This window comes from Heterodontus francisci, unplaced genomic scaffold (genome assembly GCF_036365525.1).
Source record: "Heterodontus francisci isolate sHetFra1 unplaced genomic scaffold, sHetFra1.hap1 HAP1_SCAFFOLD_736, whole genome shotgun sequence".
Classification (NCBI taxonomy): domain Eukaryota; kingdom Metazoa; phylum Chordata; class Chondrichthyes; order Heterodontiformes; family Heterodontidae; genus Heterodontus; species Heterodontus francisci.
In genome coordinates this window covers 85954-112067 of record NW_027142325.1, presented here as the reverse complement: position 1 = coordinate 112067, position 26114 = coordinate 85954, and the positions used below count along the sequence as shown (strand labels likewise).

At 45.5% G+C, this 26114-nt stretch overlaps 1 protein-coding gene across 1 annotated transcript in view; it reads right to left on the bottom strand.

The window, feature by feature from the left end:
- Positions 1-3978: 3978 nt before the first annotated feature.
- Positions 3979-26114, bottom strand: part of LOC137367030 (sialic acid-binding Ig-like lectin 15) — a 66194-nt gene continuing 44058 nt past the window's right edge. The window contains exons 3-5 of the mRNA XM_068028526.1: positions 25575-25925; positions 11076-11175; positions 3979-8981 (exon numbers count right to left, since the gene is read on the bottom strand). Of these exons, the coding sequence (XP_067884627.1) occupies positions 8966-8981; positions 11076-11175; positions 25575-25925 (467 nt within the window). The 3' untranslated portion in view covers positions 3979-8965. The remainder of the gene's footprint in view (positions 8982-11075; positions 11176-25574; positions 25926-26114) is intronic.

The following is a 26114-nucleotide window of genomic DNA, read 5'->3' as shown; positions in this document are numbered from 1 at the left end:
GGGACAGGTGGGGATGTGGTAGGAATATGGGATTAGTGTAGCATTAGTATAAAATGGGTGGTTGATGGTCGGCACAGACTCGGTGGGCCGAAGGGCCTGTTTCAGTGCTGTATCTCTAAAAAAAAAGAACAGTACAGCACAGGAACAGGCCATTCGGCCCTCCAAGCCTGCGCCGATCTTGATGCCTGCCGAAACTAACACCTTCTGCACTTCCGGGGCCCATAAACCTCTATTCCCTTCCTATTCATATTAGAATGGGCAATAAATGCTGGCCTTACCAGGGCTACCACATCCCAAAATTGGTTCTCAAGTGTTCAGTGACCAAAGGACACAGAGCTAAGAAAGAACCAGAAGCAGAAGTGAGATGAGGAGACAGTTATTTTACACAGCGAGTTGTTGTGATCTGGAATGCACTGCCTGAAAGGGCAGTGGAAGCGGATTCAATAGTAATGTTAACTCTGTTTCTCACTCCACAGATGCTGCCTGATCTGTGACAAGAGGAGACATTTTTTACACAGTGAGTTCTGATCTGGAATGTTCTGCCTGATTCAATAGTAACTTTCAAAAGGGAATTGGATAAATATTTGAAAGGGAAGACTTTGCAGGGTTATGGGGAAAGAGCAGTTGAGTCGAACTAATTGGAACTCTCTTTCAAGGAGGTAGTACAGGCACAATTGGCCGAATGGCCTCCTTCTGTGCTGTATGATTCTATGAAATGTAGTAAAAGGCGATGCTAAGGAGGAGCCAAAGTACATACACAAAGAATTATTTATTGCACTGTTCACAATCATTGCAGCTCCATCATGTAACTTTGATCGACTGACAGTAAAAGCACAGATTCACTCTGAGATCAGTTATTGAAAGCTGACTGACCTCCAGCAGAATCTCCCGTCACACCCGTAAACGCTAGTAACGCGAAGGAAAAACATCAAGGCCGGAATTTTATGTTGGACGGGAGGCCCCACCCACCGGCCGAAAAGTTGGGGGTGGCTGCCCGGGGGGAGCAAAGCCAGGATTTTTCACTTCCCAAGCCCTTAATTGGCCCCGGGCAGGACTTCGACCTGCTTTAGGCAGGAAGTCCCGCCTAATGGAGCTGCCAGCCAATCGGCTGTAGTCCCAGCAGCGTCACTGGGAGTGGTGGCCACAGCTGAGACTACACCCAGCCAGCGGAAGCACGAGGAAGTCTGTGCCCGGAATTAAAGTCAGTTTTTGGGGACTCATCAGGGACAATCAGCCAGGCCCCGACGAGGCAGTTGGGTAGGGGGCGGTGAGGGGGAAGTGTTGTGGAGTTGGGTCGTGGGGGGGGCCCTCTGTGGGGCACAAGGTGCCCAATCAGGAGAACTCCCTTTCCAGCCCATAATAATGCAGCCAGCTTTTGGCTGGCAGTGTGCTTGGGGCCTTTGCTGTAAAATAATAGTGGCGGTGGGAGGAGGCCCTTAAGTGGCAGTTAATTGGCCTGGATGGGTGGGCTGTTTCTCACCACCACCCCACATAAAATTGCAGGGGGGCAGGAAGGTGTCAGGAGCGGCCCTGCCACCACCCTGCTCGATGGTGGGGGTGACCTAAAATTACAGCCCAGGAATGTAAGGGGAAAACACCAGGAATGTGAGTTAAATGTCAAGAATGTGAGCGAGAAAAGGATTGAACATGGGTTGGTTCCCTCTGGTACCTCTGGTAGAGAGAAAAGGTTGAGCAGTAACACCTCCCCCCCCCCAAAGAAAACTCAGGAATTGGGTTACCCAGTTAGCGTTTGATTTATAAATTCTGCTTTAATTCTTGGCCCTAAAATTGTTGCATTCTACAAAACAAAAACTGAAATATTGAAATATTTTACTTGGCCTTTCCTAACCAACAACACTTGACTAAAGTGGATGCGCAACTGGCCAAATGTCACAAATCGCCAGTGTTATGATCCTGTAGTTTGTTTTCTTTTCTGGGAAGTTTGCGGTGTGCCTTTAAGGCTGTAAAAGGATCAGGCCAACTTTAAGGCAACAGGTTCCGGGGACTGTGAGTCAAAAGATGCATTTTAGTTGCCGTTGGATACAACCCTACAGAGTGGAACAGCTAGCTTCAAATGTGCATCATGGTTGCCCCAGATACAGCCACTCAGAAACTGAGGCTAAATATACATTGTTGTGATTAACTGTTTGAACTGGCTTTTTATTTTGAAATAGACTGTTCTAAGACAGACAGCTGGACCAGCATGATTGGAACAGAGATCTCTGGTAATTTAAACTGAAGGAAGGTGAATTTTAGGCTGATCACTTTTTCACCCCTCAAAATTCTAAAATAAATTGATTAATTGAAGTGCTTGCGAGTTGTTGATTGGCTGAGGCCATCACCGGATGAAAGATGAGTTGATGTTTTGGATGTTGGACATTTTTTCTATCCCCATTGGACGACTGTGAGGACTTCAATCAACCTCGGTCAGTTCCACATTGGAAGATTCCACTTTGGCAGGAGGGTAAATCTGCAAGGAGAATACTTTTTTCTATTTTAAATGTTGTTTATATCTTAGTGTTTTAAGAATTTATTTTTTCTAATGAAACAGTTAATTTGTTGATCTAAAGACACCTGGTTTGGTTAGCCTCATTCGGCAGTTAATAGATGGTCAGTTTGGCTCTGGTTTTCTTTAATTTGGAAAGTTTAAAGTGATATGTTAGGCGATCTGTAGAGGGACGGAAGTATGTTTCTCCCACTGCAATCAGAATCATATATTTTGATTGGGGGCTTTGTCTTGAGCTTGAGGTTGTAACAGCAGGAATAGGTCCAACCAGAGATTATTACTGGGTCACTATTGGATACGTGGGCTGTGGTCACTATTGGATACGTGGGCTGTGGTCACCATTGGATACGTGGACTGAGGTCACTATTGGATACGTGGATTGTGGTCACTATTGGATACATGGCTGTGGTCACCATTGGATACATGGACTGAGGTCACTACTGGATACGCGGGCCGCGGTCACTCCCTCAGGTTCCTCAGTACAGCTGCTGTTTGTACCTCACCTGCTCCATTATAGAGAACCTTAAGGCTGAATATTGGGAGAGTCTCAGGACTCAGCATTAACACAGGGCAGTAGCTTGAGGCCCCCGCTTTCCCGAAATGGCTGCACCAGAATTTATAACCACCTGCATTTATACAGACTTAGGTTGGGAAAGATCATTTTCAGATTCCATTTGAAATGAGTGTGTGATCAGAGACGAGCTGAAGAGTTGTTTAACATGAAGAACTTTGTACTCTGTATCAGGATCACACAGTGAATGCTAAACACCCGAAGAGAAAATATTTACAAAGCTACGGGAACGGGACAAGGGAGTGGGACTAGCTGAGTTGCTCATGCAGCGAGCCAGCACAGACACGGTGGGCTGAACTGCCTCCTTCTGTGCTGTAACCATTCAATGACTTTAACAACAAAATGAATTTGAACAGTTATTATTCGAAAGCACCTTCTGTAACTCCGTACCGAGACCGACAATAAGACAGCGGAAAGCCAAACGTAGAGAGAACCCATCGCCAACTCTTCAGTATTTCGTCCTTCTCACTCTGCTTCTTGTCTCATGAAACTGAAATACAGAAGTTGCTCAAAGCGTTCCTTCACCTCCTGCGAAACCTGCCCACAATCAGTTTATAAATCTTCCTGAATTTACTAGCTAACTGGAAGTCTCTTCATGTTGATTTGAAAAAGAGAGCAAAGTGTTGCTGACTAACAGACTAGGGATATTTATATAACTGTTGGAAAAAAGAGGGACAAACCACAGCATCAAGTGAGAAGGACAGATGCTGCATCAGCTTCCAGTATTGTCAGAATGTCCATCAACCTCTATGGGGGATAAATTGATTAGCGGGGAGGAGGAGGAGTGTTGGGATGGCGTTCGACAAATAACCCACATCCGTAGATTGTGCTGCACAAATACACATTCTTGTGTTCCAGAAAGCTGGGTCCTGAAGGATAGAACTGGAGCCCAAACCTTACGCACTTGTAAGCTTTTATTTACCAAGATACGTTTTACAAGCATGCACCTCCTGATCCCCATTACCACAGTTTCAGTCTGCTCCTATGTAAAGACAAGTGAATCCCCAGTTAATGCCCATCACCTGAACACAATTCAATATTCAATTACTATACCAGTAACCCACACCATTTAAAGATAGTCAGTACCTCTTAAAGAGGAGGTGGATTGGTCTTCTGGATGTGGTGTGAGGAAGTGGAATGAAACCTATCACAAATGTCTGAGCCTGGGAGAGTGCGGACATAAAGTTTCCCTGATGCTGCACTGGAGGCCTTGGTGTCGGAAATGGAGAGGAGGAGGGACATCCTCTATCCCTGAGAGGAAGTGGGTGGTCTGGAGGTGGAGGAGGGACATCCTCTATCCCTGAGAGGAAGTGGGTGGTCTGGAGGTGGAGGAGGGACATCCTCTATCCCTGAGAGGAAGTGGGTGGTCTGGAGGTGGAGGAGGGACATCCTCTATCCCTGAGAGGAAGTGGGTGGTCTGGAGGTGGAGGAAGGACATCCTCTATCCCTGAGAGGAAGTGGGTGGGCTGGAGGTGGAGGTGGAGGAGGGACATTCTCCATCCCTGAGGAGAAATGGGTGGTCTGGAGGTGGAGGAGGGATATCCTCAGGAGAAGGAATGGGGCATCCTCTATCCCTGAGGAGAAGGGAAACTTCATAGCACATGCTGAGGAAGCAAGGGGAGGAGATTACAGAGGAGCTAAACACAAGGAATGTGGAGCCATGTACCTGGATACAGTGTCGATGAAGTTCAATTATCTGACAAGAGTTGTTGAGTTAAGATCAAACTTCAAATGACAGCTGCACTTCTAGCCACATCAGTGGCTGAATTAACATCATCCCTATCCCCCACTTACCCACAATTTCTATTACTCAGTACTGAACACTTCAATGAACAGGCTTGACATCACACACTCACACTCAGCATTGTAGAAAAGGTTACACCCATAACTCACACCACACACAGACGCATACACAGATATACAAACAGATACACACACATACATACACAGACACACACAGAGATACACACCCACACAGACGCACAAACAGATACACACACACACACAGATATACAAACAGATACACACACACAGATACACACATACACAGATACACACACACACCACACACACAGATATACAAACAGATACACACAAACACGCACAGATACACACACCACACACAGATATACAAACAGATACACACACACAACACACACAGATATACAAACAGATACACACACACCACACACACACCACACACACACATATACAAACACACCACACAGACAGATACACACACACACAACACAGATACACACACACAAACACACACAGACACACAATCTACACACAGACACACAATCTACACACACAGATACACACACACAGACACACACAGATATACAAACAGATACACACACACAGACACACACACAACACAGATACACACACACCACACACACAGATATACAAACAGAGAAACACACACACCACACATACAGATATACAAACAGATACACACACATACATACACAGACACACACAGAGATACACACCCACACAGACGCACAAACAGATACACACACACACACACACACAGATATACAAACAGATACACACACACAGATACACACATACACAGATACACACACACACCACACACACAGATATACAAACAGATACACACACACACACACACACACAAACACGCACAGATACACACACCACACACAGATATACAAACAGATACACACACACCACACACACAGATATACAAACAGATACACACACACCACACACACACATATACAAACACACCACACAGACAGATACACACAACACAGATACACACACACAAACACACACAGACACACAATCTACACACAGACACACAATCTACACACAGATATACAAACAGATACACACACACAGACACACACACCACACACACAGATATACAGACACAGATACACACAGATACACACACACACAGACACACAATCTACACACACAGATATACAAACAGATACACACACACAGACACACACACAACACAGATACACACACACCACACATACAGATATACAAACAGAGACACACACACACCACACATACAGATATACAAACAGACACAGATACACACACACACAGACACACAATCTACACACACAGATATACAAACAGATACACACACACAGACACACACACAACACAGATACACACACACCACACACACAGATATACAAACAGAGACACACACACACCACACATACAGATACACACACACAGATACACACATACACAGATACACACACACACCACACACACAGATATACAAACAGATACACACACACACACACACACACAAACACGCACAGATACACACACCACACACAGATATACAAACAGATACACACACACCACACACACAGATATACAAACAGATACACACACACCACACACACACATATACAAACACACCACACAGACAGATACACACAACACAGATACACACACACACACACAAACACACACAGACACACAATCTACACACAGACACACAATCTACACACAGATATACAAACAGATACACACACACAGACACACACACCACACACACAGATATACAGACACAGATACACACAGATACACACACACACAGACACACAATCTACACACACAGATATACAAACAGATACACACACACAGACACACACACAACACAGATACACACACACCACACATACAGATATACAAACAGAGACACACACACACCACACATACAGATATACAAACAGACACAGATACACACACACACAGACACACAATCTACACACACAGATATACAAACAGATACACACACACAGACACACACACAACACAGATACACACACACCACACACACAGATATACAAACAGAGACACACACACACCACACATACAGATACACACACACAGATACACACACACAGATACACACACACACACACACACACACACACACAGCCACATCACTGAGACATATTGCTGAACACTCATTAACGAACTTTCTCTTCCTTGTGGGAGAAGGTGCGGGATAACAGGAGGCAGCACCAGGAAACTGGAACAGACAATTCTTGCAATACTGGGAATGGGAAGGGGCATCACTAAAGCTGTGGTGATTGGTGAAGCTGGAGAGATCAATGATCAGGGTTTCTGTAAACCTAATCTTCCTTCTCGGTCCTCACTTCTTCCCCATCCCACTCAGACTGAATGAAACATTGCAGCTGGTGTCAGCGCACTCTCACTCCTCTCACCAAATCACAACCTTAACCCTTTCGCCTTTTCATTTCAGCTCCCACAAAGAAGAATCTGTTCAGCCAGTGGAGGAAGAAGATGGATGATGATGAAGTACTGTTGCTTGATTTCACTCTCGCAGCTCAGAGACTGACTCTCTGTGGACTTCAGACGCTAGTATAGATGAGGGAACACGGGCACAAGGAGCTGTGGAGTTGGAGGATCCCATATGTGCCAGCTCGCCGGAGGGAAGGTTGCAGACAGTTCTGCTGCACACAACTCAGGTGAGGAGTTTGGATGAGCCAGGCTACAGATGAAGGCTGATGGGCGTGCTCAACAAAGTACTCGGTAAACTGGAAATCCTGCCCAAAAGCTTGGGCACAATATCAAGGAGCGTGGAGGAGTCAGTCCCCAACCTTGGCACAGGGCTTTGCACAGATCTTGGAGCTCATTCATTCCAGGCGGAACCCAACCTGTTGGAGCGTCTGATTACCAATCTGAGCTTCCAACACAGCACAGACTGCTGCCTTGGAGTCTCAGTCTGCTGCCATTATATACCTCTGGGTGCCACTGTTGAAATGGGATTCCAGATCAATGCAGCAGTTCAGCAACAGTTCTCCAGCAGATGGTGAGGGTTCCTGAGGCACTGGGAGACCGGCAGTGGCTCCATAGAAGAGGAGCCTGCTGTTCCCTGTCATGATGACAGCATTCCTGCATCCAACCCAAACACTCTGCCAGTGCCCTTGCTGCCCAGAATGCTGCAGCCCAGGCCAAATGGTGCAATCTCCAGCCCAGCCCTCGAGGCCCAGAGTGCCATCCGCAGTGTCCGTCTGAATTGAAGCTCAGCAGACTTCCTCCGCCCAAGCTCCCAGCCACTAAGAGCACCTCGTAGAAGCAACAACGATAACTGGCATTTATATAACACCTTTAATGTAGCGAATTGTCCCAAAGGAACTTCACAAGAGCACATGAAAGTTACATGATGGAGCTACCAGGATTGTGTACAGTGTTCACAATCATTGCAGCTCCATCATGTAACTTTGATCGACTGACAGTAAAAGCACAGATTCACTCTGAGATCAGTTATTGAAAGCTGACTGACCTCCAGCAGAATCTCCCGTCACAGCCGAGGAGCTAGAAACAGCAGCCAGTTCCCTGAGCAAAGCAGCTGGAATAATTGGGGTTTCAAACCTGTCCTACTCACAGTCACCTCTGCCCCATGAGCTCTCCCACTGTTTACACCATAAATAAAGCCTGGCCATTTAGACAGACTGATATTGAGAATGTTCACATTCAGATTCCATTCAGAGTAACGGGGTCATCTGGACTTTGTGTGATAGTGTAAAACGGCCAATCAGCAGCCTGTTTTATATCTCTCCCCATTTTTATTTCCATTCCAGCCAATGTCAGGGATTTAAATCGGGCTGTTGATTCGCTATCACCCATGTTACACTGTCCCACTAAGTCTAAATGATCATCACAGTGTGATGCAGAACCTTGCTGAATAGCTGATTAACAGGACGAATTTTGTACTCAGTACCCAGGATCACATAGTGAATGATGACCAAAGCAAGTCTAGTTTAAATTGCTGGATGAGATTCAGTGCAGGGCGAGTGGAACAGGTTTATATTATGGTTTGAACATTCAGTTTCTCAGCCTCCTGCGATGGATCAGTCCTGCTCCTTTCTGGGGACAAAACAAGATTAAATAAAATGAGCCATATTAACAGTAAAATAAGAGCATTTTCAGAACCGCCATATACAACCTGCAGCTGTTTACATAGGATTCCCCATGTATTTAAAAACAGATTAGATTATCAGTGTTAAACACTGACACAATGGGTCTGATTGTTGTTCCTGTTTTCAGCAAGAACAACAACTTGCATTTATAAAGGGCGACGTTTGCTGACAACGCAACCATCAGGTGGCGCAGTACTAGCACATGCGAAAATGCAGCCTGTTCCACTGTAACATCAGTGTCTGCAACGTTCAGGCAGCTGCCAGGATTAATGATGGTTTATCTGTTTATCACAGATAAACAACTTCAACCCAAAGATCCACTCAAATATTGTCATGCTGCCACCGCCATCCCACCCCCAACAGTCTCCCCTCCCTCCTGCGCATGCGCCAGTTATTTAGTAGCTAGTCATCTTAATTCACCTAAAGTGAATTACTTTAGGAGCAGTGACTGTCATTTCATAAGCAAACATGACAGCAGACAATGGACGTTTTGGTTGATACTCGGAGAACGTTGCACTGTTTAAACTTTCTCAGAAGGACAGCACCTCTGACAGTGCTGCACACCCTCCGTAATTCAGTGAGGTTTCAGTGCCATCCCGCTGTCCACTCACTCACTTCCCGCTTCACCCCCCATCCTGCTCTCCGGCCGCTCACTCCCCGCTTCCCCCCCCCCATCCCACTCTCCGGCTGCACACTCCCCACTTCCCCCCCCCACCATCCTGCTCTCCGGCTGCTCACTCCCCGAGCGGCCGGAGAGTGGGATGGTGGGAGGAAGAGGGGACTGAGAAGCCGGAGAGCAGGATGGGGGAGGACGAAAGCGAGGTGTGAGCGGCCGGAGAGCAGGATGGTGGGCGGAAGAGGGGAGTGAGCAGCTGGAGAGCAGGATGGTGGGCGGAAGAGGGGAGTGAGCAGCTGGAGAGCAGGATGGTGGGCGGAAGAGGGGAGTGAGCAGCTGGAGAGCAGGATGGTGGGCGGAAGAGGGGAGTGAGCAGCTGGAGAGCAGGATGGTGGGCGGAAGAGGGGAGTGAGCAGCTGGAGAGCAGGATGGTGGGCGGAAGAGGGGAGTGAGCAGCTGGAAAGCAGGGTGGCTGGAAGCGAGGAGTGGGGAGTGAGTGGGCGAGGGGGGAGAATGTTTTCCTTCGCATGCACCAGTTAGTCCTGGCAAGACGTAGGCTGAGTATGTGCAGCATCTCAGCGCAGGCGACCGTTTGCACATGTTCACAGCTTGGAGCGCTCTGATTATGTCAGCAGACCGCTGCGATGTCAGGAGTCACTTTGTTTATATAGCAAGAACAAAAACTTGCATTTATATAGCACTTTTAACATGTGCTTCACAGGAACACAATCAGGCAAAATGGAACACCGAGTCACATGAGGAGATATGAGGACAGGTGACCAAAAACTGAGTCAAAGGGAACTGCAAATCATTTTCAACACTGTGATAACCATCATTCTCATCATCTGAACAGCAGCCAATCCCCAGAGTGTTTTATTCTTTTTCCGGGTCTTGAGGTGAGTGGTTGGTGTTTTCCAGAAAGCCTTGGGGAAAGACTGAGGTTGGAAAGTGAACAGGAATCTGACTGTCAATAACCCAGCACTGCAATCAAATTCAACTCAATCAGTTTTGAACCATAATATGCCCTGAGGGCTTAACCTTGCAGATTAAAATAGACAATAGTGAATACAGGTGGTCTGGGAGATTTAATCAGGTCCCCGATAGCTCAGCAAGTTCCTGCTGTGAGGAGCTGAATCATACAGACCAGAAAGGGGCCAGTTTCCATCCCATGTCTGGGCTGAGTTAGCCAATCCCAGCTGGGCTGCAGTCGGGGCTCTCCAATTGGTCCAAGAGCTACTGGGATAGGGAAAGGAAACATTGCCCAGAGTTCCTGATCCTGCTGGGATCCAGCGACCTCTGCTGGACATGCACTGTGTGGTTGTTCATCGACCAGAATGGCTCAAGTGTTTGAATCACCACCAAAGCTCACCCATGAATCAAGCTTCAGGCATTTAAAGACAAGAGTCTCCCAGCAATATTACATACCTGGATTTATCCCTCAACAAAATAATCCACATCACTATAAGGGCGAGGAGTTTCACTCCAAGTGGAATGCACAATATCGCAATGGGGAAAGTCTCTGCAGCTGAACAGAAAGAGAAAGAAATCAAATTAGAGACAAGCAAAGGTGAGAGACCAACAATGCAGAGACAATTAATCAAAGTCTGTGGATAATTGTGAATCTCGATTGCAGGACAGAAATATCGTGATGGACCTCAATTAAGCGAAGAGTATGGACTGTGAATGAAAATGGCAATTGGAGTGTATGAATAATATAGTTCCTTACACTGACAGGGATTAATCCTGTAGAAATTCAATTCTGGGTACTGCCTGTGCGGAGTTTGCAAGTTCTCCCTGTGACCGTGTGGGCTTCCTCCGGGTGCTCCGGTTTCCTCCCACAGCCAAAGACTTGAGGGTTGATAGGTAAATTGGCCATTGTAAAATTGCCTCCAGTGTAGGTAGATGTTAGGAGAATTGAGGGAAGGTAGGGATGTGAGAGGGAATATGGGGTTAATGTAGGATAAGTATAAATGGGTGGTTGATGGTCGGTGCTGACTCGGTGGGCCGAAGGGCCTGTTTCGGTGCTGTATCTTTCTATGACTCTAATAAAAAAACTTACAGTGACAGGGATTAATACAGTAGTATTTACAGTGACAAGTTAATACTGTTGTATTTACAATGAAAAGGTTTAATACTGTCACCCTTCGAGCATAAAAAGATAGCATGCAGGTACAGCAAGCAGTTAGGAAGGCAAATGGCATGTTGGCCTTTATTGCAAGGGGATTGGAGTACAGGAATAAAGAAGTCTTGCTATAATTGTACAGGGATTTGGTGAGACCACATCTGGAACACTGTGTGCATTTTTGGTCTCCACATTTAAAAAAGGATATACTTGCATTGGAGAGGTTGCAGCGAAGGTTCACTAAATTGGTCCCTGGGATGAGGGGGTTGTCCTATGATGAAAGGCTGTGTAAATTGGGACTACATTCTCTGGAGTTTCGAAAAATGTGAGGCATCTCATTGAAATGTACATGATTCTGAAAGTTCTGGATCGGGTAGACACTGAGAGATTGTTTCCGCCATGCGGGGAATCTAAAACAAGATGTTATAACCGAGGCAGGAGGAGTGCACTGTTAATTCAGTCCCACTTCTCCACAGGTCACAACATGTATTTAAATTTTCCCACTTACTGAAACAGCCAATCTATTTTACTCCAGAATAAAGCACACCAACCAGATATTTTTTAATAAACAACAAAATTATCCATTTATTATAAACTAAGTCTTAACCAATAATGAAGTAAACATATGCACGAATTGAAATATTAAAACCCTTTATTTTTATCCTCGCCCTCACACACTCACATAAACTACCGGTTAACCGGGAGAAAAAATGATTTTTGTTTACAACTGTTACAGTTGGAAGGAATAAAAAACTGAGACTGAAGAGAAGGTATGGAAGTCCTCTGTGTTGGTGAGGTGTCCCAAAGGCGAATAGGTGGCTGCCACTGGGAATCGTCCTAGAACAGTTCTTTCCAACAATGTTGATGAACAGTCTAGGTAGGTTTTCAAGAGATGCAGCTACGGAAGGCATTGCATAAGTCTTACATCAGATGTGCAGTAACAAAGGTTTCAATTCTTGCACATTCTATGCAAAGTTCTTTCAAAGATGCAAGGTTTCTGAAAACATTCAGGATTTCTTCAAATACAGGGAGGCAACAATACAACTTGATGCAGGAATTCTTTAAAGAGAGAGCTGTTTTCTTCTGGCAGGTCAGGAAGCAAATTTCTTTCTGTTCTTGGCCAAACAACCACTGGCCTTTCTTAAGAGTTCAAAATGAAACAAAAGCTTTTCCAGAGGCAGGCTGTATGACAACCTGAAATCTTGGTTTGTCATTTCCTTGTAAACATCCTTTTCAGAGTCACAGCACAAACACCCTGCTGGGTTATTTGCAAACCGATGTTTTTCAGTAAAATTTGTTTAATGGTCAACCTTCTGTTGACCTTCCCATAAAAAAACATCCAAAGTTCAGCTTCTTGAAGATTCCAGCATCCATGGAATCCTTTTCAGTTTTTAAAATATAGATTCTCAAGTTATAACAAAAAATGGAAACCCTCGTAACAACAGGGGCACAGTCTCAGGATAAGGACTGTGTTACGATCAGGTGAGAAAGAGGTCTAGGATTCCCTTTCGGCCTTCACCTGGTATTACTGTAACAGGGTTTTATTTCAAATACACTGTGTTTTTAGCTCTCCCTTGGTGAACTCTTGTTCACAGCTTTCCAATTATAAGGCAATGAAACCAGCACAAACAGGTTTTCTTAGGTTTAAAGAAGAAAAGTGAAATTTTATTAAACTTAAACTCTAATTCAGTTAATGCCTATGGATGCACGACGCGCCCATGCTAGCATGCATACGTGGTATACACATGCAGATAGGGACAGAAAAGAGCAGAAGAAATAAAGCGTAAAAGCTTACAGCAATATCTGAAGAGTTTTTGTTACAGGTCTTCGAACTCACTGCAGAGTCCTTGCTTGTAAGCAGATCTTGCTTTTCATTGGGGCCCAGTATTCTTCTTAAACCTTGTTCACTGTAGGAGACTTTTCTCTCTTGGGGTTCATGTGTCTTCAATGGATTCAGAAGCTGGTGAGAAAGCGATGGGAGCAGGCAGACAGACAGACAGGAGGTCTTCTTCAGTCTGGGAGTAAACAGTTTTCTGCAGATTCTCAGTTCAAAACTGTACAAATCAGAAATAAATCGAGATGCCAACCAAGCAGGTTAGTCATGTGACTAATTGGTCTGACCACATCTGTTTGTGGATTGTATTGGAGCAGGGGATAGCTCCTTTGTTCCAAAAATATCTTTCCAGCCAGGGGCCTGGTAACCCATTGTCACAGGCCTTCTCTTCTTCCCAACAACAATTTGAAATTTAATGTCCGTGTGGTGAAATTAATGTGCCTCATTCTTGGCAGGTGGGGGGCCCAGTATGACAACTGAGATGAGAAATTACTTCACTCAAGGGGTTGTGAATCTTTGGAATTCTCTACCCCAGAGGGTTGCGGATGCTCCATCACTGAATATATTTAAGGCTGAGACTGAGGCTGGGCGGGAAAGTGGAATTGAAGCCCAAGATCAGCCATGATCATATTGAATGGCGGAGCAGGCTTGACGGGTCACATGGTCTATTCCTGCTGCTATTTCTTTTGTTCTTGTGAGCCTGCTCCGCCTTTCGATAAGATTATTCCTGATCTGGTTGTGATCCTAACTCCACTTTCCTGTCTGCCCCCCCCCATAACCCTTGACTCCCTTGTCTATCAAAAATCCATCTAACTCAGCTTTGAATAAACTCATTGACCCTGCCTCCACTGCTTTCTGGGGAACAGAATTCCACAGACTAATGACCGTTCGAGAAAAAGAAATTCTCCTCATCGCCATCTTAAAAGGGAGAGCTCTTATTCTTAAACTGTGTCCCCTAGTTCTCGTCTCCCCCACAAGAGAAAACACCCTCCCAGTATACACTCTATCACGTCCCCTCAGGAACCTATATGTTTCAGTAAGATCACCTCTCATTGTTCTAACCTCCAACAAGTCTCGGCCCAACCTGTTCAACCTTTCTTCATAAGATAAGCTCTCCATCCCCAGAATTAGTCGAGTGATCCGTCTCTGAACTGCTTCTAACACAATTATATCCTTTTCAAATAAGGAGACCAAAACTGCACACAGTTCTCCAGATGTGGTCTCACAAGGCCCTGTCCAGCTGCAGTAAAACTTACCCACTTTGACACACAATTTCCCTTGCAATAAACATCAATGTTCCATTTACCTTCCTAATCACTTGCTGTACCTGCATATTAACCTTTTGTGATTCATGTACCAGGACACCCAGATCCCTCTGTACCACCGGGTTCTGCAATCTCTCTCCATTTAAATAGTATACCGCTTTTCTAAGCTTCCTGTCAAAGTGGACAAGTTCACATTTTCCCACATTATACTCCATCTGCTAAATTTTTACCCACTCACTTAATCTATTTATATCCTTTTGTAAACTCTTTATGTCCTCTTGACAGCTTACTTCCTATCTTGGTGTCCTGGGCAAATTTAGCAACCATACATTTGGTCTCTTTTTATTTATATTTTATTTAGCGATACAGCACTGAAACAGGCCCTTTGGCCCACTGAGTCTGTCCCGACTAACCCTACAGTAATCCCATATTCCCTACCACCTGCCTACACTAGGAGCAACTTACAATGGCCAATTTACCTATCACCTGTGGGAGGAAACCGGAGCACCCGGCGAAAACCCACGCGGTCACAGGGAGAACTTGCAAACTCCACACAGGCAGTACCCAGAATCGAACCCGGGTCCCTGGAGCTGTGAAGTTGCGGTGCTAACCACTGTGCCGCCCCAATTCATTGACATAAATTTAAAATAGTTGAGGCACCCGCACTGAACCCTGTGGCACTCCACTTGTTACATCTTGTCAACCTGAAAAAGACCCATTTATCCCTACTCTCTGCTTCATGTTAACTAACTAGTCTTTTATTCATGCTAATATGTTACTTCCTACACCATGTGCTCTTATCTTGTGTAGTAACCTTTTATGTGACACCTTATCAAATACCTTTTGGAAGTCCAAATACACCACAACTACAGATTCCCCTTTATCCACCTCGCTTGTGAATTCCTCAAAGAACTTTAATAAATTAGTTAAACATGATTTCCCTTTTACAAAACCATGTTGAGTCTGTCAGATCCCATTATGATTTTCGAAGTATCCTTCTATAAACTCCTTAATAATGGATTCTAGCAATTTCCCTATGATATATGTTAGACGAACTGGCCTATAGTTTCCTGCTTCCTGTCTCCCTCCTTTCTTGAATGAAGATTTTACATTTGCTATTTTGCAATCCGCTCAGACCCTTCCAGAATCTATGAATTTTGGAAGATTATAAACAAAGCCTCTACTCTGTCTGCAGCCACTTCTTTTAAGACCCTAGGATGCAGACCATCTGATCCTGGGGAGTTGTCAACCTTTGGGTCGAATAGTTTTCCCAGCAGCTTTTCCCTGGTGATGGTGATTGTTTTAAATTTCTCCCTCCCTTTCACCTCCTGATTTTCAAGTATCTTTGGCAGGTTTTCTCAGTCTTCTGCAGTGAAAACAGATACAAAATACCTGTTCAACACCTCCGCTATTTCCTTGTTTACCATGATCAATTACCCAGACTCACACTCTAGAGAACCAATTCTAGCTTTAGTTACTTTTTTCTTATTTAAATACATGTAGAAACCCTTACAATCTGTTTTTATATCACCAGCTAGTTCTCTCTCAGACTGTCCAAGCTTCTGACACAGCACTAACCTTTGCAGATTTATACAGTGTTTCTTTCATTTGATACTATCCTCAACTTGCTTATTTAACCACGGATGATGCATGTTTCTCAAAGAATCATTCTTTCCACTGGAATAAATCTTTGCTGAGAGTTATTAAATATCTCCCTAAAAGTCTGCCACTGCATCTCTACTGTCCTACCTTTTAACCTAGTTTCCCAGTTCACTTTAGATAACTCTGCCTTCATAGGAACATAGGAGCAGGAGTAGGCCATTCAGCCCATCCAGCCTGCCCTGCCATTCAAGATGATCATGGCTGATCATCCACTTCAATGCATTTTTCCCACATTATCCCCATATCCCCTTATGTCATTGGTATTTAGAAATCTGTCAATCTCTGCTTTAAACACACTCAATGACTGAGCTTCCACAGCCCTCTGGGGTAGAGAATTCCAACGATTCACAACCCTCTGAGTAAAGAAATCTCTCCTCATTTCTGTCCTAAGTGGCTTCCCGCTTATTTTGAAATTGTGTTCCCTGGTTCGAGACTCCCCACCCAGGGGAAACATCATGGCTGCATCTACTCTGTCTATCCCTTTAAGTATTTTGTAGGTTTCAATTAGTTTTTTTCTATTCTTTCATGGGATGTGGGCGTCGCTGGCCAGGCCAGCATTTATTGCTCATCCCTAATTGCCTTTGAGAAGGTGGTGGTGAGCTGCCTTCTTGAACCATTGCAGTCCAAGTGGGGTAGGTACACCCACAGTGCTGTTAGGGAGTTCCAGGATCTTGACCCAGTGACAGTGAATGAATGGCGATATAGTTCCAAGTCAGGATGGTGTGTGAATTGGAGGAGAACTTGCAGGTGGTTGTGTTCCCATGCATTTGCTGCCCTCGTCCTTCTAGTTGGTAGAGGTCATGGGTTTGGTAGTTGCTGCCTAAGGAGCCTTGGTGCATTGCTGCAGTGCATCTTGTAGATGGTACACACTGCTGCCACTGTGCATCGGTGGTGGAGGGAGTGAATATTTGTAGATGGGCTGCCAATCAAGCGGGCTGCTTTATCCTGGATGGTGTCGAGCTTCTTCAGTGTTGTTGGAGCTGCACCCATCCAGGCAAGTGGAGAGTATTCCATCACAGTCCTGACTTGTGCCTTATAGATGGTGGATAGGCTTTGGGGAGTCAGGAGGTGAGTTACTCGCCGCAGGATTCCTAGCCTCTAACCTGCTCTTGTAGCCACAGTATGGCTACTTCAGTTCAGTTTCTGATCAATTGTAACCCCAGAATGTTGATAGTAAGGGATTCAGCAACAGTAATGCCATTGAATATCGAGGGGAGATGGTTAGATTCTTTCTTGTTGGAGATGGTCAATGCCTGGCACTTGTGTGAGATCACCTCTCATTCTTTGAAACTCTTCAGAATACAGGCCTAGTTTCCCCAATCTCTCTTCATAAGACAGTCCCTCCATCCCAGGAACTAGTCTGGTAAATCTTCGTTGCAATAATATCTTTCCTAAGGTAAGGGGACCAAAACTGCACATAGTATTCCAAGTGTGGTCTAACCAAGGTTCTATACAAAACTTCACTACTCCTGTAATCAAATCCTCTTGCAATAAAGGCTAACCTACCATTAGCCTTCTTAATAAAAGCAAAATACTGCGGATGCTGGAAATCTGAAATAAAAACAAGAAATGCTGGAACCACTCAGCAGGTCTGGCAGCATCTGTGGAAAGAGAAGCAGAGTTAACGTTTCGGGTCAGTGACCAGTTCCGATGAAGGGTCACTGACCTGAAACGTTAACTCTGCTTCTCTTTCCACAGATGCTGCCAGACCTGCTGAGTGGTTCCAGCATTTCTTGTTTTTATTAGCCTTCTTAATTGCTTGCTGAACCTGCATGTTGGCTTTCATTGACTTATTGACAAGGATACCCAGGTCCCTTTGCACATCTAATTGCTTTCTAATCACTTAACATTTAAGAAATACTCTACACCTCTGTTCCTCCTACCAAAGTGGATAACCTCACATTTTTCCACATTATATTCCATCTGCCACATTCTTGCCCACTCACTAAATCTGTTCAAATCCCCTTGAAACCACTTTGCATCTTCCTCACAACACACATTCCCACCTAGTTTTGTGTCATCCGTGAACTTGGAAATACTACATATGGTGCCCACATCCAAATCATTGATATATATTGTGAACAGCTGGGGCCCAAGCACTGATCCCTGCGGTACCCCACTAGTCACAGCCTGCCAATACGGGAATGACCCGTTTATTCCTACTGTCTGCTTTCTGCCTGTTAACCAATCCTTAATCCATGCCAGTAGATTACCTCCTATCCCATGTGCTTTAATTTTGCTAAACAACCTCCTGTGGGGGACTTTATCAAAAGCCTTCTGAAAATCCAGGTATACCACTCTGCTTTATCAATTCTGTTAGTAACATCCTCAAAAAACTTCAACAGGTTCATCAAACATGATTTCCCATTCATAAATCCATGTTGACTATGCTCAATCAGATCATTATTATCCAAGTGTCCATTTATCACATCCTTTAGAATAGATTCTAGCATTTTCCCAATGACCGATGTAAGGCTAACAGGTCTGTAATTCCCTGTTTTCTCTCCCTCCCTTCTTAAATAGTGGGATGACATTTGCAACCTTCCAATCTGCAGGAATTGCTCCAGAATCTATAGAATTTTGGAAGATGATCACCAATGCATCCACTATCTCCATAGCTACCTTTTTAAACACTCTGGGATGTAGAATATCAGGTCCTGGGGACTTATCAACCTTCAGCCCCATTAATTTCTCCAATACAACCTTCTTACTAATACTAATTTCCTTCAATTCCTCATTCCCCCTAACCCCTTGGATCTCTAATTCTGGGAAATTTCTTATATCTTCCTCAGTGAAGACAGACACAAAATAATTATTTAGCTTCTCTGCCATTTCTCTATTCCCCATTATAAATTGTCCTGACTCTGCCTGTAATGGACCCACATTTGTCTTTTTCCTTTTTACGTACCTGTAGAAGCTTTTACAGTCAGATTTTATATTTTTTGCTGGCATACTCTTGTATTTACCTTTATTTAGGTTTAAACACTAGTCTTAGGCCCACACATCTCCCCTTCAAACTGAATGTGAAATTCTCTCATGTTATAATCACTGTCACCTAGAGGCTCCTTTACCATGAGGTTAATGACCAATCCTGTCTGATTGCACATTACCAGGTCTAGAATAGCATGCTCCCTAGTTGGTTCCAGAACGTACTGCTCTGTGAAATTGTCCGAAATACACTCTGTGAACTCATTTTTCAAGCAACATTTGCCAATCTGATTCGTCCAATCTATATAGATTAAAATCACCCATGTGATTGCAGTACCTTTCTTACAGGCCCCATTTATTTCTTCCTGTATACTCTGTCATACAGTGTAGCAACTGTTCATTACGAATGCTGTGTGCATTCAGATACAGCGCCTTTAACTCTCTCTTTATACCATTTCTGCCATCTCTGGTCTTCTCTGCTGGTACACTCTTAAGCTTGTATGCCATGTTCCTTCCTGCCACACTCTGGTTATCATTACTTAATTCGCCACTCTGCTCTATTACCTTATCGTTTTCATTTGATTTACCACATCTCCTCTCACATGATCTCTTCCCCCCACTCTTTGGCCTACTTGTCTCGAGAGACAATGGGTAAGCGCCTGGAGGTGGTCAGTGGTTTGTGGAGCAGCGCCTGGAGTGGCTATAAAGGCCAATTCTAGAGTGACAGACTCTTCCACAGGCGCTGCAGATAAAATTGGTTGTCGGGGCTGTTACACAGTTGGCTCTCTCCTTGCGCTTCTGTTCTTTTTCCGGCCAACTGCTAAGTCTCTTCGACTCGCCACGCTTTAGCCCCGCCTTTATGGCTGCCCGCCAGCTCTGGCGATCGCTGGCAACTGACTCCCACGACTTGTGAATAATGTCACAGGACTTCATGTCGCGTTTGCAGACATCTTTAAAGCGGTGACATGGACGGCTGGTGGGTCTGATACCAGTGACGATCTCGCTGTACAATGTGTCCTTGGGGATCCTGCCATCTTCCATGCGGCTCACATGGCCAAGCCATCTCAAGCGCCGCTGGCTCAGTGGTGTGTATAAGCTGGGGATGTTGGCCACCTCGAACACTTCTGTGTTGGAGATACGGTCCTGCCACCTGATGCCAAGGATTCTCCGGAGGCAGCAAAGATGGAATGAATTGAGACGTCGGTCTTGGCTGACATACATTGTCCAGGCCTCGCTGCCGTAGAGCAAGGTACTGAGGACACAGGCTTGATACACTCGGACTTTTGTGTTCCGTGTCAGTGCGCCATTTTCCCACATTCTCTTGGCCAGTCTGGACATAGCAGTGGAAGCCTTTCCCATGCGCTTGTTGATTTCTGCATCGAGAGACAGGTTACTGGTGATAGTTGAGCCTAGGTAGGTGAACTCTTGAACCACTTCCAGAGCATGGTCACTGATATTGATGGATGGAGCATTTCTGACGTCCTGTCCCATGATGTTCGTTTTCTTGAGGCTGATGGTTAGGCCAAATTCGTTGCAAGCAGCCGCAAACCTGTCAATGAGACTCTGCAGACACTCTTCTGTGTGGGATGTTAATGTAGCATCGTCAGCAAAGAGGAGTTCTCTGATGAGGACTTTCCGTACTTTGGTCTTCGCTCTTAGACGGGCAAGGTTGAACAACCTGCCATCTGCTCTTGCGTGGAGAAAAATTCCTTCTTCTGAAGACTTGAACACATGAGAGAGCAGCAGGGAGAAGACGATCTCAAACAGTGTGGGTGTGAGAACACAGCCCTGTTTCACGCCACTCAGGATAGGAAAGGGGTCTGATGAGGCGCCGCTATGTTGAATTGTGCCTTTCATATTGTCATGGAATGAGGTGATGATACTTAGTAGCTTTGGTGGACATCCGATCTTTTCTAGTAGTCTGAAGAGACCACGTCTGCTGATGAGGTCAAAGGCTTTGGTGAGATCAATGAAAGCAACGTAGAGGGGCATCTGTTGTTTGCGGCATTTCTCCTGTAGCTGGCGAAGAGAGAACAGCATGTCAGTGGTGGACCCGCATGGGTCCTAGTTATGCCTGTCTTTTTGTGGGATATGTCGAGCATTCTTTGTTCCAGTCCTACTCAGGCCCCCTCCCCCAACTCTTTTTCCGGTACATTGATGACTGTATCGGTGCCGTTTCCTGCTCCCGCCCCGAACTAGAAAACTTTATCAACTTTGCTTCCAATTTCCACCCTTCTCTCACCTTTACATGGTCCATCTCTGACACTTCCCTTCCCTTCCTCGACTTCTCTGTTTCCATCTCTGGGGATAGGTTATCTACTAATATCCATTATAAGCCCACTGACTCCCACAGCTACCTCGACTACACTTCTTCACACCCTACCTCCTGTAAGGACTCCATTCCATTCTCCCAGTTTCTCCGTCTCCGACGCATCTGCTCTGATGATGCTACCTTCCATGACGGTGCTTCTGATATGACCTCCTTTTTCCTCAACCGAGGATTTCCCCCCACTGTGGTTGACAGGGCCCTCAACCGTGTCCGACCCATTCCCCGCACCTCTACCCTCACCCCTTCCCCTCCCTCCCAGAACCGTGACAGGGTTCCCCTTGTCCTCACTTTTCATCCCACCAGCCTCCATATCCAAAGGATCATCCTCCGCCATTTTCGCCACCTCCAGCATGATGCCACTACCAGTCGCATCTTCCCCTCCCTTCCCCTGTCAGCATTCCGAAGGGATCGTTCCCTCCGCGACACCCTGGTCCACTCCTCCATTACCCCCACCACCTCGTCCCCGTCCCAGGGCACCTTCCCCTGCAGTCGCAGGAGGTGTAATACCTGCCCATTTACCTCCTCTCTCCTCACTATCCCAGGCCCCAAACACTCCTTTCAGGTGAAGCAGCGATTTACTTGTACTTCTTTCAATGTAGTATACTGTATTCGCTGCTCACAGTGTGGTCTCCTCTACATTGGGGAGACCAAGCGCAGACTGGGTGTCCGCTTTGCGGAACATCTCCGCTCAGTCCGCAAGCAGGACCCTGAGCTTCCGGTTGCTTGCCATTTCAACACTCCCCCCTGCTCTCATGCTCACATCTCTGTCCTGGGATTGCTGCAGTGTTCCAGTGAACATCAACGCAAGCTCGAGGAACAGCATCTCATCTACCGATTAGGCACACTACAGCCTGCCGGACTGAACATTGAGTTCAATAATTTCAGAGCATGACAGCCCCCCACTTTACTTTCATTTTTAGTCATTTTTAGTTATTTTTTCTTCCTTTTTTTTGCATTCCTTTTTACATTTTTTACAATCTTTTTTTGCATTTATTTCATTTCATCTTAGTTTATTCAGTTTGCTTACCCACTGTTTTTTTCAGGTTGTTTTTCTTCAGGTTTGCACTTGCTGATGTTCTATATTCAGTATATTCACACCTAATCTGTACTAATGCTTTGTCTTTCAAAACACCATTAACATATTGTTTGCCTTTGCTCCGTGACCTTTTGGTCAGCTATGTGGCCTGGTCCAATCTGCACCTTCTCCTTTGTTATCTCTTGCCCAACCCCCACCTCACTTGTTTATAATCTGTGACTTTTCTAATATTTGTCAGTTCCGAAGAAGGGTCACTGACCCGAAACATTAACTCTGCTTCTCTTTCCACAGATGCTGCCAGACCTGCTGAGTGAATCCAGCATTTCTTGTTTTTGTTTCAGATTTCCAGCATCCGCAGTATTTTGCTTTTATATTATTATGTCAGTGGTGGATCTCTGTGCTCGAAAGCCACACTCTGCCTCAGGGTAGACACGCTCAGCCAGCTTCTGGAGCCTGTTTAAAGCAACTCGAGCGAAGACTATCCCCACTATGCTGAGCAGGGAGATTCCACGGTAGTTGTTGCAGTCACCGCGGTCACCCTTGTTCTTACAGAGGTTGATGATATTGGCATCGCGCATGTCATGTGGTACTGCTCCCTCGTCCCAGCAGAGGCAAAGCAGTTTGTACAGTGCTGAAAGTATAGCAGTCTTGGCACTCTTGATTATTTCAGGGGTAATGCCATCCTTCCCAGGGGCTTTTCCGTTGACTAAAGGATCAATGGCATCACTGAGTTCCGATTTTGATGGCTGTACATCCAGCTCATCCATGACTGGCAGAGACTGGGCTGCATTGAGGATGGTCTCAGTGACAACATTTTCCCTGGAGTACAGTTCTAGGTAGTGCTCAACCCAGCGGTCCATTTGCTTGCGTTGGTCAGTGATTGTGTCCCCTGATTTAGATTTGACGGGGGGCGATCTTCTTGATGGTTGGTCCAAAAGCTCTCTTAATGCCATCATACATTCCTCTGATGTTTCCGGTGTCAGAGGCCAGCTGAATATGACTGCATAGGTGTTGCCAGTAGTCATTTGCGCAGCGCCTGGCTGTTCTTTGTGCAGTGCTTCTGGCTGCTTTAAGTGCTATGGATGTTAACGCGCTGGGGGCTTTCTTGTCGTTCAACAGTGCAATGCGCTTAGCAGCTATGACAGGTTCCAGCTCTTCAAAGTGAGATTGAAACCAGTCTGCATTCTGCTTCACACGTTTGCCATAGGTGGTCATTGCTGAGTCATAGATGGCGTCTCTGATGCGGGCCCACATGGTCTCTGCATCCCCTGTGGGAGTGTTTTGAAGGGCTTTTTCAAGTGAATTTAGAAACTTATGTAACAGCTGTGGATAAGAAATTCTGCTCGTGTTGATGCGCGGGCGGCCCTACTGCTTGGAGTGATGCAGCTTTTTTGATTTGAGTCTAACTTTGCTGCACACCAGGGAGTGGTCAGTGTTGCAGTCCGCACTGTGGAAGCTGCGTGTGATTTGAACGCTGTTTAGAGAGGCTCGCCTTGTGACGATGAGGTCCAGCTGGTGCCAACGACGTGATCTTGGGTGCCTCCAAGAAACCTGGTGACAGGGTTTAGTGTGAAAGAACAAGTTGGTGATGCAGAGGTTATGATAGGTACACAACTCAAGCAGTCTCTGTCCATTCTCATTCATCCTTCCTTTTAGTGTAAAAGCCCTCTTTACTGCCCTAGTTATATGACTCGACAGAACACTGGTCCCAACATGGTTCAGATGAAGACCGTCCCAACGGTACAGCTCCCACATTCCCCAGTACAGGTGCCAGTGCCCCATAAATCAAAACCCAGTTCTCCCTCATCACTCTTTGAGCGATGCATTTAACTATCTAATCTTATTTACCCTCCGCCAATTTGCTCATGGCTCAGGTAATACCCCAGAGGTTATTTCCTTTGTGGTCCTGCTTTTTAATTTAGCTTCTAGCTGCTCATACTCGCTTTGCAGAACCTTTTTCCTGGTTCTATAAATACGTTGTTGGTACCCATGGGGATGATGACAACTGGATCCTCCCCCTCCCACTGCAAGTTCCTCTCCAGCCCTGAGCCGATGTCCCGATCCCTGGCACCGGACAGATAGAGAGAAACTATTTCCTCTGGTGGGAGAGTCCAGAACAAGGGGCCATAACCTTCAAATTAGAGCTAGGCTGTTTGGGGTGATGTCAGGAAGGACTTCTTCACACAAAGGATAATGGAAATCTGAAACTCTCCCTGGAAAAGCTATTGATGCTGGGAATGTATTGAAAATTTCAACACTGAGATTGATAGATTTTGTTCGACAAGGGTAGGAAGGGTTCCAGAAACAAGTTCATTAAATGGAGTTAAGATGCAGGTCAGCCAGGAAGTCAGTGAATGACAGAACTTTGTTTTTGAAGTGTAGTCACTGTTTTAATGCAGGATACACAGCAGATAATTTGCACACAGCAAGATCCCATAAACAGCAATGAGATAATTATCAGACTATGGTTTGATGATGTTGGTTCAGAGATAAATATTGACCAGGACATTAGGTCAACTCCCATACTCTTCCAGATAAGGCCTTACTTTAATATCTCTTCTCATACACAGTACCTTAAACAGTGTCACATTCCATCAGTATTGCATTGGAGTGTCTTGAACCCACAACCGACTGACTCAGAGGTGAGAGTGATAACCACTGAGCCACAGCTGATGAGTGTTTTATATTACACTGCTCACCCTCTTGTACAACCCCTATACACTGGAGAACGTGGGAATTGTTTCTTACCATGTACAACCTGCAGCTGTGTCTCAGTCTGGATCAGATGTTGATAATTGTCCAATGATGTGTATTCCACCAGACACAGGTAAGGGTGATTGTCATTCACACTCAGCTGGTTTATCCTGGTTGAGGCGTTTCCCTCCTGTGGATTCCCGATGAGCTCGTACCGATTTCCACCATTTGCAGTTGTCCAAGATCCATTTGATTGGGCTCTGAATGTGACTATGTGTTGGTAGGGCTCCTTCCTCATCCATGTAACAGTGGACAGGGTGCGGTAACTCCTGGGTGTGAACATACAGGGCAATGTAACTGAAGCTCCCTCGGTCCCAGTCACCACTGAGACATTTCCACTAGCAGCTGAGGAAAGGACAGACATTAGAATGGATCAGTGTCTTCACAGATCACAGAATTGCTACACTGCAGAAGGAGACCATTCAGCCCAACATGTCTGCACCGGCTCACCGAAAGAGCAATTCACTTCCTGCTATTCCCCCCGCCTTCTCCCCAAAACCCTGCACATTCTTCCTTTATTTCAATCTAATTCCC